General features: G+C 29.7%; 2 protein-coding genes across 2 annotated transcripts; both read right to left on the bottom strand.

Annotated features, from left to right (window-relative positions):
- Window positions 1-241: 241 nt before the first annotated feature.
- LOC114176663 (protein NIM1-INTERACTING 1-like) lies at window positions 242-1233 on the bottom strand. The gene has a single exon (XM_028061775.1). The coding sequence runs from the start codon at window positions 825-827 to the stop codon at window positions 435-437; it is 393 nt and encodes a 130-aa protein (XP_027917576.1). The 5' UTR covers window positions 828-1233; the 3' UTR covers window positions 242-434.
- A 4954-nt stretch (window positions 1234-6187) lies between these two features.
- Window positions 6188-11262, bottom strand: LOC114163120 (inactive glucose-6-phosphate 1-dehydrogenase 4, chloroplastic). The gene is made up of 12 exons (XM_028047217.1): window positions 11016-11262; window positions 10685-10934; window positions 10394-10572; window positions 9881-9975; window positions 9404-9518; window positions 9065-9270; window positions 8883-8991; window positions 8724-8761; window positions 8458-8578; window positions 6946-7148; window positions 6663-6863; window positions 6188-6557 (listed from the first exon to the last, which is right to left on the bottom strand). The coding sequence occupies exons 1-12, from the start codon at window positions 11109-11111 to the stop codon at window positions 6320-6322; spliced, it is 1851 nt and encodes a 616-aa protein (XP_027903018.1). The 5' UTR covers window positions 11112-11262; the 3' UTR covers window positions 6188-6319.
- Window positions 11263-16024: the final 4762 nt, after the last annotated feature.

The raw sequence follows: 16024 nt of genomic DNA, 5'->3' as shown, positions 1-16024 counted from the left end.
TTACGAATCGAACAAAGAAAAAAAGATAACAGTTAATGTGCAGTCAACTTTTGAAAAGATAAACAAACATGAACAAAACTTTCTTTGGCTGATTAGACAGATGAAGAAATTGAATTCATGGTCCCAAATTAATTATACGCAGTTGTGTCAGCACAACGGATCAAACAGATGATGAAAATCTGTGTTCGCAATTTACCAAGCACGATAATTTTGATGTTCACCTCTTCTGAAAAAAAACATATTAATAAAAATGGTAGCTTCTTCTTTCTTTTCAATTCAGTGTGTTACAACTACAGGGTTAAAATCATCATCATCATCATGAAGTAGCCACCAAAACTGGGTTAAATACAGTGTTTAAGGTTGTCAGCATATCGTAGTCATTGGTTAATAGTCCATAACCAGTTCATCAGATATATATGCATATAATTATAATCTTATAACGAAAGATTTAAGTCTAAATGCTCACTTCTTTTGTCTTTCTCTTCACCATTTTGTTCCTCAGTGGGCACCAATTGTGTTGCATCTTGCAAATCTTCTTTCTTTTCGTCTCTGAGTTCTTTGTTTGAAGGACCTGCAAGATCATGATGATGAGAACCTGAAGCTTTACCACTCTCAGGCATTATTTGTCCACAATCAATGAAGTCTTCTACTTCAAACTTTGGGTTCCAAATACTCTTTTCCCTTTCTCCATCCATCTTCTTATTCTCCTTGTAGAGTCGATCGCGAACATCTTTTGTCCTCTTTATCAAGGCAAAGAACCTTTCCATCTTCTGCTCCTCATTTTCTTCTTCATTTTCTATTTTCCTCTTCCTTCTTTCTCCCTCCATGCTCCTCAATTAACCAACGTATAACAAATTGAAGCGAAATAAGAGCTGTTTTAGATGTTAAAGAGGAAAAGAAAAAACAAGAGGAACTGATACGGAGAAGACTATGGTGCTAGTTCCCTGTACAGAGATGCATTAAGAGAAAAAGAAACACGAGAGAAAAGGAAAAAGAAGTTTGAGAACGTCATGTCATATATTGGAAGGTGATGATGATGATGATGATGATGAACAATAATAGCAGAAGAAAGAGGCAAAGTGAAGAAGAGCATGAATAAGAATTGGACCCAAAATAATTAATAGGCCTCACTGTAAGTTGAGATCTGACATGAACTTGCTCTAGTCAACCGAAGAACCATGGAAATTGCTCAATCAATTCAATGAACTCAAACCGTGTTAATTGACTCACAAGAGAGGTCAATACTAGCGTGTTATTTTATTTATTACCCACATTATTGGATTGACACTAATGCCCTCCGATATCTATTTTCATCCATGTAAAATAGCTATCTACTTTGTTTATGATTACTACTTATCACAAAATTGACTAACCAACCTCTAATCATCTTAAACTTGAAGTTAGCTAATGAAATAGGTTTAAAATTCTCCGTCGTGTTCTTCAGGGACAAGATTAACAAGGCTAAAAGTTATAAAGTTGGCTTAACGGTTAAAGTGAAAAAAGAAGAGCAGAAAAGGTTATAGGTTCAACTCTGTCGTTAACACTTAAGAGTTTAGATAATGATATTTTGACTACTAAATTTTAACAACTTTCTTTTACAACATGAAATGTTATCTTTTAAGTAGTTTTGAAATATTAAAAATGAAAAAACAAATAAATGAAAAGTCATTTAAAAAATGACACCTCATATTATAAGAAAAAGTTGTCAAAATTTAATATTCAAAAAATTATTTTCCTGAGAGTTATAAGATTAATTTAGTGAGATTGAAAAGCAGAATAAAAAGATTGTAATTCAACTTCCTCACTGAACTAACATAATACTAACAACTAAGATTTGTCCGATAAACAATAATGAGTAAAGTTATAAGTGGGGTTAGTAATGCTGCATAGAGAAGCAACCCACTTCACCTCTGCCATAGATGGTAGGAAGATCAGTGTTGCATTGGCATTATCATTGACTTCATTAGGAATGGCCTCAGCAACCAAGTCATTCTTTATGTATTCTTTAGCAACATAAAAGTATTGACAACATGATCAATGTTTTCATCATCAACAGAAAAATATAAAGGAAAAGTATTTGACAACATAAAAAAATATTCTTGGTGGCTTGTTTAATCTTACCAATCTTGTGAAAATATTTAGTGTTACTGTACCCTCAACATGCCAAGAAACACGGGTTCTCTCTTAACAAAACTCATATTTAATTAAGCCAACTCTATATTTTTCAAGGCTTGTTGTTCCTGGTTCATATGATCGTCACTGGCAGTACCATAATCAATGGAGGACTGAATCTCCTTCGCATCGAAGAATTAACTCAATCTTGAACCTTGCCAAAAATCTCGCAATTCCAAATTGTAAATTTCTCCTTAATCTCCTTTAATGTTCGGGATAAGATCAATATACATAAGACAAATGGTATCCTGAATTACATATTTAGAATCCATACATTTAGTTACGTGAAAATTGGTTTACTAAAAATCTTGTTAAGGCTGTTAGTTTATTTGAGACCATCTTGTGGTTTAAGAATGTTTGTCTTGACCAATGCATTTGTTTTCATCAATACATTTGTATGCCATCATATATACTGTTTACCCACATCATACCTTAATTTCTTCTTCTGTTTGTATCATCTTAGGAGTTCGACTAAGTGACGTTTTATGTTTAATAAGCACCATTACTTGTCTTTTTCGTTCGTTAATTTAGGCATGATTTATGAAAGAGAGTTATGATAATTATGTTGTATAGAAACTTGTATTAATAGTTTTTTCAAGTGGGAATTATTGTTCAATTGTCTTCTTACTACATCCGATAGTCTCACATTAATTAGAAGTTGAGAATAAGACAGTTTAAATATCCTTTTCCTCCTGAGACACTTTTTAAAGATAAAATCATGATGAAATTGACACACATTGACGTTCACCGTATGAATGAATAGATAAATAAGTGATGAATGAGATCAAAACATTAGCATTCACCACCGTGGAAGAGAATAGATAAATAAGTGATGAGTCATTATTACTATTTATGAGAAAATCTATTTATAGAAAAATAAGATTTAAATAGAACACATTAAATGAAAAAATATATCGCATTTGAAAAAGGAAATCCAAAAATTTATTATTGTAATATTTTAAGTTGGTAATGATGTAATATATTATTTATTCAACGCTTGACATCTAAGCAATTTAGAGCCATAAAACATATTCCAAGCATTCCTTTCAACACGACACAAAACCAAGGTCCAAGATTGTACATGATCAAAATTTACCAGAAAGCTCATCTTTAAGACATATATAACACATTGTATTGACTGAGTTTATGAAAAAGAATGGAGGTTAACTTTTGTAGGACCACTCTGGATTTTTTTGTTAGCTATGCCCCAGACATTCCGATATGTTGCTCCATTTTTTTCATCCAAAGATGACCCTAATAAATGAATTTATAAATGGAAATCTAAATCATGATTCTCTTCCTTTTGAATCACAATTTCATTCACAAGTCCCCCTCCAAACTTTGTTTTAAGAAGATTAAATATCTTCGCATAAAATAATTATATTTAACTCAGTCGAGTCAATTTATTAAGTTACAATATGGATATTGGTATTATGTATAAATCTATTTAAAATAATAAAATAATTATAAAATGCAAATTGAAAAAATATGTGTTTTCCATTATATATCCCAAAATAAATAAATTACTAAATTGTTTTTTTATATTATTATATAATCATTAAAAATATTTTTTATAAAATATGCAACATCAAGTTGTCTTGATAATAAAATATTCTCAAAATATTATTTTTGAAAGATGAATGTATGAAAAGGGGGGAATGAATAGAGTTGAAGAAAAAGTCATAAAAGTGAGGGTAGGATGGTAAGTTGACGTAGAAAAGAGACTTTGATAGAAAGAATAAGCATGTAGATGCATCTTTTCTACGTCACCCCATAACGTAATATTTCCCCATTTCCACCTCAATAATGCTGTGTTTTTTCATAATTTATTGTATAAAAAATATATTAAAGACTTATTTGTGTTTATATGTTATGAAAATTATTTATGTGGTACAAATTATGTTTATTTTTCTAAGAATTAGTTGGATTAGTGAGAAATCACAAATTAGCTTAATCTTTCATTAAGTAAATTGGAAAAAGAAATTGTGATGAGAAAAAAAAGTTAATAATTTTGTTTTATTAGAGAGAGAAATATTCCCTGAAGAATACTTTAGATTGGTCAACATATGAAAATGGAGATGGACCCCATAAAAAACATATCATGAAAAACTTATCCTGAATTAATGATGCATGTCTGGACCCAATGATGCAGTATTATTTATAATCAGGTTTGAAATCAGCTTCTTTATACTCCTAATAGAGTATGCTACATCCCCAACTACTTAATCTTTGTAATTATGTCCAATAAAAAAGCAATTACAAGAAAAGATATGTTAAGAAAACATAAACAGCATCTAATGTTTTCTTTATTTAACTTTATGGTATCTTACAACAAGATTTGAAATTAATTTTCATAATTTAACATCTCATGCGCACGTTAAAAATGACATTTATTAGAAAATTTTTAATGTAATATATTGAGTATTTTTGTATTATTTCTAATCGGAACTAAAGTTTGACCTTAGAAAACTCATAATTTGATATTTTTATAATATAAAGGACAAGTAGAGATTGAAACTACTTATTAGGTAGTGAAATTTTAAGTTTTTTTTAAATGTTTACATTTTATCCTGATTATTTAATGAAACTGTTAGCAGTTAATTGAGGGCACTAAGTAAAATAAAAATAATGTTTATTTTTTTAACAAAATAAAATAGTGCTTTCGATAAAAAAAACATTTTACTCGTAGATTTTTTTAATGAACGGCCTTACTACACTAGTTAGTATAAGATGCTTTATTTAGTCATGTTTGCAACTTGGATTTTATTAATTTGTGAATTCTAGATGGGGAAACGCAAAGAACAAATCTTCCTTATTATTTTCTTTTTTTTGTTGAGTGGGCCAATTTCAATTCTGTGTGGGAACAAATTGAACTTTTGCCCATAAGGTTTTTTGTTTTTTTTAGGAAACAAATCACAATGATATAGGATAGGCTTATTCTAAGACGACTTGACTCAATAGTTTAAGAATTGCGTTAATAACTAATTTTTAATATATTTTACTATTTTTTATTGAAAATTTAAATAACAAGTGAAACAAACTTTATAATTTTGAATAAATTTCGGTCAATAAAAAAATGTTAAAAATATATTATGTATTATATAATATATTCATCATCACGATGAAGACGAAGAACAATAAATTGTGGCCCCATGGTGGAATGGAGCAAGAATCATCCATGTGCTGTCCAGTGCCATTTTGATATGAAATTCTCTCCATATTTAAATTCTATATTTATATTTCTTTCTAGAGACTAGATGAGCCACATTCTTGAATGAACCAATGAGTAACATTGATCAATATGTATAGGGAAAAATATAGATACACAATTTTCGTTATATTAAATTTTTTTGCCTTGATTGAAGGGTAATAAAGATAAACATATTTCTGTATATGCTTGATTTTGACGAAATATTAACAACAACAAAAAAAACTATATTGTTATAAAAGAAAATCAAGATTTGACTTATGCATGACCATTTAAGGGTTTAGGATGAATAACCATCCAACCAAGTTGTTAAGAATCTCATTACCACTTTACTTTTCTAATAAAACAAAAGAAAATCTTTACATGTTTTCACGGTTAGAAAAAACAATAATTCAAATAAAAATCATAATAAGAGTGAATAATCAACTTATAACTTCACACAAAAGTGAAATATTTTGTTTTACTCCAAAAATTAATCAGTAAATGCGGTTCAATACTGAATATATATAAATATATATGTGGTTGTTCACTTGTTCTCCTTGCTTTGCTTTCCATCTCATTGTTTTCCTTGGACTTGTTTGATTTTTTTCTTTCAAGAAGATATGCAATTGTCAACAAGAAAATATTAAACAGTTGAAATTTATTTCAAAATCCTTAACACGGTCTAGATAGTCCTTGTGGGGTAGGTAACTTAAGACTAAAAAATATTAAATAACTTTTTGGTCCATATATAAAATTTCGACACAGTTCCCAAGTCTTTCATGTTTTCAATTTGTGACAGTTTTACACTGTCAGAAAGCCATCATATAAGTGATAAAACATTAAAATTTTGTTTATATAGACAGTTTTTAAGTATGGAGAGACAAAAACAAAAAATTAGTACAAATTATAAAGACCAAAAAGATTAATTAAATCTAAACAAAACTAGGAGAGTTGTTATTAATCCTCTACCCAACGGACACCATGTTTTGCCCAAAGGTAGTATGCCCCGACAGGACCTCGACCCCCCATCTCATAAAGCTCCACTGATATGTTTTCTTTGTCTATCTCATTCAGAATTGGAGTTAGAATGTTCCATGCTGCTTCCAGTTCATCACTTCTCATAAACAAATGGTTGTCTCCATCAATGACATCAAGAAGAAGTTGCTCATACGAATCTGGAACCTCCATGTTGTACCTTAAACATTAATAATCAATGTAACATGAAGGAATGGTTAGCAACTAGCATCACTCTGTCGAAGTTTGATGCACACAAATAGTCCAACGTTTAAGTGCTGCTTACTTGTCCTTGTAAAGCAAATTTAGTTCTGAAGAGTCCAGTTGCAAGCCTAGTCCTGGAACCTTGTTGTTAACTCTCACCAAAATAGCTTCATCAGGAACATCACGGAGAATGAGCTCATTCACAGCACGGTCCATGTTATGCCCCATGCACTCACGGTACACATTACCCGGAACATTTCGGAATTGAATCCGTATCTCCATTCTGCATTACCATATTTTCTAACATTTTAGGGCATAAAAAGTAGATATCTAACAAAAATTGACGCAGAAGATGACGATTTTACTGGTGTTTGATGAGTCCCAAGCCTGTTTTAATAAAAAATGGCACACCATCCCACCGTGCATTGTCAATGTATAGTGCAGCAGCAAAATAAGTAGGTGTCAGACCATTTAAGCATGTGTCAACTTTGGCTCCACCACTTGCCTTATATTGCCCAAGAATCACATCCTTAGGCTCCAATTTGCGAATTGATCTCAAAACCTTGACCTGAAAAAGAAGGTTGTTACCAAAACTCCTGACTGATAATGAGAAAATAATGCCTCTTTCAAGTTGTCATTTGTAACAAACAACAATAATAACTAGACAAAAAGTTGTCCTTACTCCGTAACAAATATTAATAAAGTATTAGTGCATTTTTGTTGCAGCATAGTTAAGTATGTTTTAGATTCACTACTTTGTAATTTATCCTTTTCTGCATAAGGTCATTCATTCTTCTTACTTCATTGCTTCTTTATCTTGAAGTCAATGAATAAAGTGAAGAAGCAGAAGGCATGGAATAGTGGAAGGACTAAATTTCACAGAAAAGTTGTCTGTGGATCTAGCAACTGAGCACTACAATACTTGTCTGGGAAAATACCCATTACTCACAATACTTGATAGTCAGTGAAGTAGAAATGAATTTCTCAACCTAGGATAAAAAAGGATCTTAGTTATGAATTAGATGTAATTCAGGTTTGGATTGAATTCAAGCTTCTTCCCTCAATGAATGATCAGTTCTATTTTTAATGCCTTCTTGAAGTTGCCCTATATGAAGTAACTGGATGATCAAGCTTACAACTGGGAAATTGTATGACAATGCGACAATCATCATGTCTACCATAGATCTATGTACAGATGAAGGGAAGAAGCTGTAATCATTCCCAAATGACATCTTAATTATTCTAGCCTTCTTAAATTATGACCAATCCAAGGAAATCAATAATCAAAATTGACAAAAATATGATTTTGAGTTTGACTTACAACTTGTAGTTCAACCATCCTTCGAATTGAGTTTGAAAGAAATGTAACCACAGTTTATCCAAGCATGAAAAATGTTGAAATCAAATTCCTTCTCATTTACTTAGAATTTAATGAATATGCTCTGTCAGTGTGAATATGTTTACAATATCAAGCATCAGCTAATTAAAAAAATCGTTGATATGATTGTTAAGGTAGTTACATAAAAGTCAAGAAAATCTGTTTTCTCTTTTTACTTAATTAAAGAAACAAGAGAAATATGTTAATACTATACCTTTTAATGCAACCTAAATTATTGATTGATTTTTACCGGGGCTCACAAAATCTTATGAATCCCATACCCTGTTTTTATGAGCCTTACACAATAGTTTGAGTTCCAATACAATTCAACTTATAATAACAACGTATATGAAAGAGTATTTTGATTCCAATAGAATTGATGACATTAATCTTCTTGACATGATATTTTGGGTACTCTTTATTTCTTATTTGACTAGGCCTTGCTGAAAGTAAACATAAGGTGTGTTATGGAGCTTATAATCCGTAATCTGTGGAGTACCTTTTCATTTCGAATATCTTCTCCATCAAGGCTTACTGGTGGTTCCATGGCAAGCAATGCAATTGTTTGGAGAATGTGACTATGAACAATATCACGGATAATCCCATAGCCACTGAAATATCTGCATAGGTAATAAAGGACCAAGTATAATTATATAATAAACATCTACTTGTGGAGGAAAAAGTTGTTCTTGTTCATGCATATTCAATACAGAATGATGCATCGCATTATATTTACTCAAATGACACCATGGTCACTAAGATCACCTTCCTGGATGCTTGGTCAGGTCCTCTGATAAAATGACCTGCAGTGGTTTAATAAACCAATTTGATTACAAACATTAAATGAAATAGAAGACATTTAAATTTACAATAAAAATGCAGAAATTCAGGCATGGTAAATCAGATTAAATGAGGGACACTGACCTGTACATTGTCTATGTAAGTACGACTCCAAAGTGGCTCAAAAACTAGATTTGAAAACCTTAAAACTGTGAGATTTTCAATGAGATTCCTTCCTAGAAGATGATCAATCCTAGCAACAGAGTAACATGAATCATTAATTTATGTAACAGTACTTTAGTCTGTCTGCGTGCATGAAAAAATACCTATATATTTGCCTTTCCTCAAAGTTTGAAAGAAGATATTGTGTCATCCTATAGGAAGAAAGTGCATCAAAGCCAAATGGCTTCTCAAATATTATGCGATTCCATCCTGTTTGAGTCTGAGCAGTGCTAGAAAGACAAGCCGTAACATCTAAAACTGCTTCTTGTGGCACAGAAAGGTAGAATATCCTGTTGGTTTTGGATCCTCCCTGAGGTAGATAACAAGCTGTAACACAATCAGATACCAAAGGATATACAATTTGTGAAAGAGTTTACAGGCAGGAACTCATTTGAGACAAAAAAGAACTCTCTTATATCCCAGTGATATTTATCCAAAGTTACCTCAATTTGCTCCATTCGGGCATTCAGCATGGACATCCCATATTTATTGTCACAGCCTCCATTGATATGATATGTTCTACGGAGGAAAGCATCTAATTTGTCCTCACAATTCTCTCTGAGTTTTTGCATTTCACATTAGTCAACAAGCTAGAATGCCATACAATAATAGGACAATGGGAAAAAATGCAACTGGACATTATTCTTTTATTCTCAACTCTCAAGCGAGAAAGACGTATATTGAGGGAAATTAATCAATGTAATTACATTTTTAGAATTAGATAACTAGACACAAAATGTTTACTTGAAAAATAAACTTCCAGGAGACTTTTCTGCTATAAGTTGGGATTAAATTTTCTTAAATCATGACTTGGCAAGCAGTTTCCCAAGTTGATGAGTGTAAAATTCAGTGCTAAAGATTTGTCCATGAACAGAAAACAAGACATAGAAAGCAATAATTTAGGGATACGAAAACCATACTGATGATCAACTCGGCATGTTAATGTTGAAGCTATAATAGATCGCAGGTCTTCATCCGTTATATCCTTCCTTGAATACCCAAAAATGCCTACATTCTGCAGATATGGCAATTTGAATTTAATATTTTTACAATTGGAAAAAGGGTAAGATTCACTAGAAATTAGTAGTTTTGATATGTTCCAACTTCTTCAGAGTAGAAAAACAAAAGTGGAATAAAATTTCATACCAAAATCCAATATATAATGTTATTAACAATGGTATTCATTTTCAACAAAAAGGGATTCCGCCGTGGAAAGAAACAAAAAAAATTCAAGTCTCAGATTGAACAGAAGTAATGTCAGATAAGCAAGAGTTAATAAAGTTTTGTAAATGCAAGTTAGGCCTAAAATCTAAGACCGTGTTACAGTACTGGTGATTGCAGTTTAGGCCACTCACTATCAGGTGCGTCATGGTTATGGACAGATGAAACAACAATCTTAAAAATTAAAAAGGAGGCAATAAAAGGTGTTGTACCTCAGGAAGAAAGCCACTGTAGTAGAGGGCAAATAAAGCAGGGAAAATCTTACTCTTTGCCAGCTCACCGGTGGCTCCTATGACAGAAATGCAAAGTGAGGGTTTTCTGCTAACATCCATCGGAGTAGCAGACAAACCTGTCTGAAGCAAAGATGGAGAGTCCATGGAAGTGATCTTATCTGTGAGAACAAACATCATGAAAAAAACATGTTGCAAATTTTAAGACAGTTGATGACACGGGCGCAAAAATAACAAGAGAAGTGAATAATGGTAAATTAGAAGGCAACACACCATCAGGAGCACGGAGAATTGAGGATGAATCAGAAACTGGTCCCTTTTCATTTGATAAACCCGAGCTTTCCAAATTACTTTCGAAGCGAATTATATTCTTAGGTTGCTTTGGTGACTGAAATTGAAAGTTGAGTCTCTCAAGTACCCACAGTTTGAAGCCACGAAATCTTCGACACAAGCTTGTGCCGCCTCCAACATTCAGTGCAAGACGACCACGATAAGTTACTGAGTGGAAGTTATTTGATGCAACCTGTAACAATATTTAATTTAACCACTCTCGGAGCACTTGAAGCATCAAGTTTAGATTTTGAAAGAGATAAAAGAAACTTACTGTGTGTGGATTAGAGCAAAGATGTGGGTGTCTTTGGAATGCGAATGAAGAAGCTTCGGAGAACGGAAGCGAAGTTGAAGAGAAAGACACTGACATTGTTCGTGGGAATTTGTGTCTTCCTTCCTTCCTGGTATTCCGACACACATCAACGTGTCCGAGGTAATGCTTAGTTAGAGAGTGATCAAGGAAAGAACGGATGCAATCAGTGTTTGTAGTTTCGGATGCAGCGGAGTGGAGACACTGTGCTGCGCCGAACAAATGTGACTTTTTTTCGTATTATTTGGATAGTAAATTACATAAATATATAAATTATATATGTTTTATGAATTTAGATAAAAACAAAAATAAATTATAAATTCAATTCTTAAAAATCACGTATAATATTTACAACTTTTACAATTTTAAATGTTAACAGTAGTACTCGGTGACAGACTTTGAGAATGATAGATTAAAATATTAATATATTTTGAGTTTAAATATTAGGATATTGTTCAATTATCTTACAGAATAGGTCAAGATACAGGGAGTTTTAGGAACAGTATAAATAATTAAAACGAGAAAAATAAATTAAACTAATTAAATAAAAAGTTAGTCTATAAAAACTCAATGAGTATCTTGTTTTTAAGAAATAAAATTTCTATTTGAATATAGTAGTATAGAATTAGATGTTTCAAATGGAAATTTGGGTGGTGGTATCAATTTAGAAGAAAATGATTTCATTCATAATGTAGTGAATACAGTTTACTTAATGATTTTTTTTTATATAGTAAAAATTAAATACGAATTTTATCTTTATTTACGCCACCAAAGCAAGTGGCATCATTTCAAAATGGATAATATTTTAAATATCATGGTTGATTTTAAATTCTGCTATGATTAAATTGAACCTAATTTTATAGTTGGTCATTAAAGTCAAACTATAGTTAACCGATAGAGTTTTCTCATAGATAGCGTAGGTAGAAGCCCCTGTCAGACTGCAACACCATTGTCAATCTTTTTTTTTTCAATTAAATTATTACTTTAGCCACCTACCAAACCTTAACGGCACAGCTAAGATTAATGTTTAGGTGAATTTAATTTAGCGTAAAATATTTTAAATCTCTGTCAAATAAGATATGTTGTACTGTAATTAGTTTCGAATGCTCATTTGAGTTTCAAATGCTTTTTTTTTAATTAACCACGTTTTTTAAGTAAGAAAACATGTGATTTGCCAATTTGTTGTAAAAATTTGTGGACCTCTCTTAATTCTCACCCAAACATAATTGGATCAAAGATATTGAGGAAAGGAATTTGATGATATTTTATCTTATTTTAAAACTATTTTATATTTCACTATGTATTTTACTGTAATTTGTTACTGAATTAAATTTGGTAGAATTTACATTTAATGCATGACAAAGTTGAAATGTGTACATTGTTGTTGGTCTTGAGATTAATACTATATGGAAGGTTTTTTTTTTTTGCTTGTTTATAAATGGATGCTTGAATGGGTGAGTATGTTTGAATATCCAATCCTAACTATAAATAATAAAAAATGTAAATAAAAGTATGAAAAAAAAATTAAATTCTTCATTATGTAAATATAAGTTCCATTTTCAATATATTTTCTTTTGCTATATGCTGTAAATATAAGAAGAGGAAATTACTTATCTTAACTAGGCATAAGCGATTCCATCATTATTAAAAATGTCAAATCTTATAACCACAAAGCCTAATGATTACATTATAATAACATGCTATATGTTAGACAGTCACTTAATTTTTGTTATTCGCATTTATTTTTGGATTAAATATTATTATTTTAAAATTATTATAAAAAATGTATTTCATTTCCAAAGTAAATTATAGAGTATTTCGACCTGCACTTTATGAAAATTATGTGAAATATTATGGTGCTATTTAAAAATTATAATATATTTAATTGTGACACTATATTTGTCATATGAAAAACACTATGAATGTTTTGTCGAATAATAATTTACTTTATTTTGATTAAGTACAAGGATTAAATACTCTACAATTTAGTTAAAGAACAAAATACAACTTTTTATAATAATTTGGACAAAAAAATTATATTTAATATTTTAATTTTGTTACAAAACTAACGGTGAGATATATTTTACCTTTTGAGAAAAGAATTACAAAGTGGATAGATTTAGAAAAATATAATATACTAGTAAGCTACTTTTTAAAATATGATTTTCAGTGGTAAATGTTGTATTTTAATATATTAGTTCATTTATCTATATTATATAACATTGAAATTTGGCTTAAAACATTATTCGAAGTAATAAGTATTAAAACACAATATTCGTATTTAAAAAAAAGTAAATATAGAATTCTCCACAATGATAATATCAGATTAGAGATGGCAAATAAACCCGTCCCCGTGGGTATTGTCGAACCCGTCCCCGTTTTGACGGGGAATCCCCGCATTGACTGGGTATGGGTATGGGTATGGGGAATCCCCGACTTTTTCAGTTGGGTATGGGATGGGTATGGGGATGTACATATACCCGCCATAATACCCGTCCCGCCATATCTCCATTCTCGTTTAAATTATTAAAATATTCACAATTAATCAAGTAACCCCTATATATATATATATTTTTTCTATTTTTTTTTCTTTTAATTATTTCATTTGTCATGAAACTCATTCTCATCTCCAATATATTTTTTATCTTATCATAACCTTTATGTAATTATGTTAAAATGATGTATGTTAATTAAAAAAAAATTATGCCTCACATTTGAATATTTATATTATTTTTTAATATTTTATTTATTATAAATTTTTCTTTCACATGAGAATGTTTATACTCTCAATTTAAGATAATATAAAAAAAATTCTTTACTTATTATTATTATTAATTTTTGTTTAATTTGAAGAACTCTTTTGTTTCATTAAAATAATTTTCGTTATTTTTCAACCATTAATTATATGTTAATATTTGAAAAGTTTTCTTAATTCTCTAAGATATTTTTCGTCTTATCATACCTTAGTTATACATTTGATTTCCTTTGTGTGATTTTTTTCGATAGTCTCTCAAATTATTTCTAAAACACACATTTGTTAGTTTTTTAATATTTTTATTTATTTTTTTATTTTCATCATGTAGAATAATATTTCGATATATTCTATCTAATTATTTTTTATTTTATAACTCATTATTAATCATAATGTAATTTTTTCACTTTAAATTCTGTTTGAAGTGGTTAAAATTTATATATATATATATATATATATATATATGTATATAATGATATTTAGGAATAGTATATGATAATTCACTACAAGAAAAACATGAAATGGTGACTGATTTAGTCAGTAACCCATATCAGTCACTATTTTTCGTCATTGGTGGTAGTAGTTGATTTATTGTCTGAATCAATGACTAAATTAGTGACCGATTCAATGATCGAATCTGTACTTGATTTAGTGACCAATTTAATTACTAATTTATATGTAATTTAATGACAAATTTTTTGTCACTAATGATATTTCTATTTAATTTTAACCACTTCAAACATAATTTAATAATTAGTTCTGTAAGGTATTTTTCATTTTATCATACCTTAATTATACATTTGATTTCCTTTGTGCGATTTCTTTCGATAGTCTCTCAAATTATTTCTAAAACACACATTTGTTAGTCTTTTAATATTTTTATTTATTGTTTATTTTCATCATGTAGAATAATATTTCGATATATTCTATCTAATTATTTGTTATTTTATAACTCACTATTAATCATACTGTAATTTTTTCCACTTTAATTGTATAAATAACTTTTATTTACTACAATATAAAAATTTAATGTAATTGCTATGAATATTTTTTTGTCACTATCCAACATATATTGAAGTTCAAAAGATACAAAATCTATGTCAAAATTTTATTATTATGTTTATTATTTGTTCTTTGTGTCATTTTGATCAAGTGATGTATTATAACTTTTATTAGTGTATAAAAAAGAGATTCATTATAATTTAAAAAATTGAAGTAAACAAACATTTAAAATATATTTTAATTTGAATATTTGTTTTCCTTTTATTATTATGTTTATTATTTATTCTTTGTGTCATTTTGATCAAGTGATATATTATAACTTTTATTAGTGTATAAAAAAGATATTCATTAGAATTTAAAAAATTGAAGTAAACAAACATTTAAAATATATTTTAATTTAAATATTTGTTTTCCTTTTATATTTTTTTGAAATATTTTTTAATTTTATCAACTAAGTTCATCAATGTTGTAGTTTGCAAATTTAACAAATGTTTTGGTTCACATGAAATTTTATTTGGTATTCTAATATAAAATGTAAACAATTATAATTTATTTTAAGGTATTTGGCATCGAAGAAAATCCTCCTAATATTGAATATTTCATAATATTATGTTTTCTTTACCGTAATTTTTTTTCTTTTATAAAAATTAATATTGAAGTAGTTAGAACACGGGTACGGGTATGGGTACGAGATTATACCCGTTACCCGGTGGGGATGGGGATGGGAAAAAAGTTTGATACCCGTTGGGTTTGGATATGGGGATGGGGATGAATTTTTTATGCGGGGATGGGTATGGGATAGCGAAACCCGTCCCCGCCCCGTTGCCATCCCTATATCAGATGACACTTTTAAGAACAAATTATCAATATTTTTTATTATTTGAAGCATTTAAAAATGTGCATTTACTTATCAATGATTGCAGTAAAAATGTACAAATCTTATGAATAAAGATAATAATTAAAAAGCAAAAATCTAAAATTTTCTTATTATCGTGTTCCCACTTTCCACTGTTTCACCTTACTGTTTAACTTTTTGTCACCTTTGAAATAAAAAAATAAAAAAAAAAACATCATGTTACCCACCATGGTAACAACAATATCCGCGGAACTAGTTCTTTCTCACAAGTATAAATTCTTGAAGGAATTTTAATTTTAACTTTAATGTTGATTTGTGGGGCTGGTGCGCTCTTCCATTAAGGAAAAAAGTATCAAATTAATG

Source organism: Vigna unguiculata, chromosome 1, assembly GCF_004118075.2.
Source record: "Vigna unguiculata cultivar IT97K-499-35 chromosome 1, ASM411807v1, whole genome shotgun sequence".
Lineage (NCBI taxonomy): Eukaryota > Viridiplantae > Streptophyta > Magnoliopsida > Fabales > Fabaceae > Vigna > Vigna unguiculata.
Note: the sequence above shows the minus strand (reverse complement) of the source record. Positions and strands in the feature narration are given on the sequence as shown.

Bases quoted from the DNA above. Each gene is read 5' to 3' on its own strand.
- LOC114176663 (XM_028061775.1), bottom strand. From the start codon at position 827: ATGGAGGGAGAAAGAAGGAAGAGGAAAATAGAAAATGAAGAAGAAAAT.
- LOC114163120 (XM_028047217.1), bottom strand. From the start codon at position 11,111: ATGTCAGTGTCTTTCTCTTCAACTTCGCTTCCGTTCTCCGAAGCTTCT. The intron at 10,573-10,684 runs GTGTGTTGCCTT...TTGTTCTCACAG, and splicing joins AATTCTCCGTGCTCCTGATG to ATAAGATCACTTCCATGGAC. The intron at 8,579-8,723 runs GTGATCTTAGTG...TTACCTATGCAG, and splicing joins CTGACCAAGCATCCAGGAAG to ATATTTCAGTGGCTATGGGA.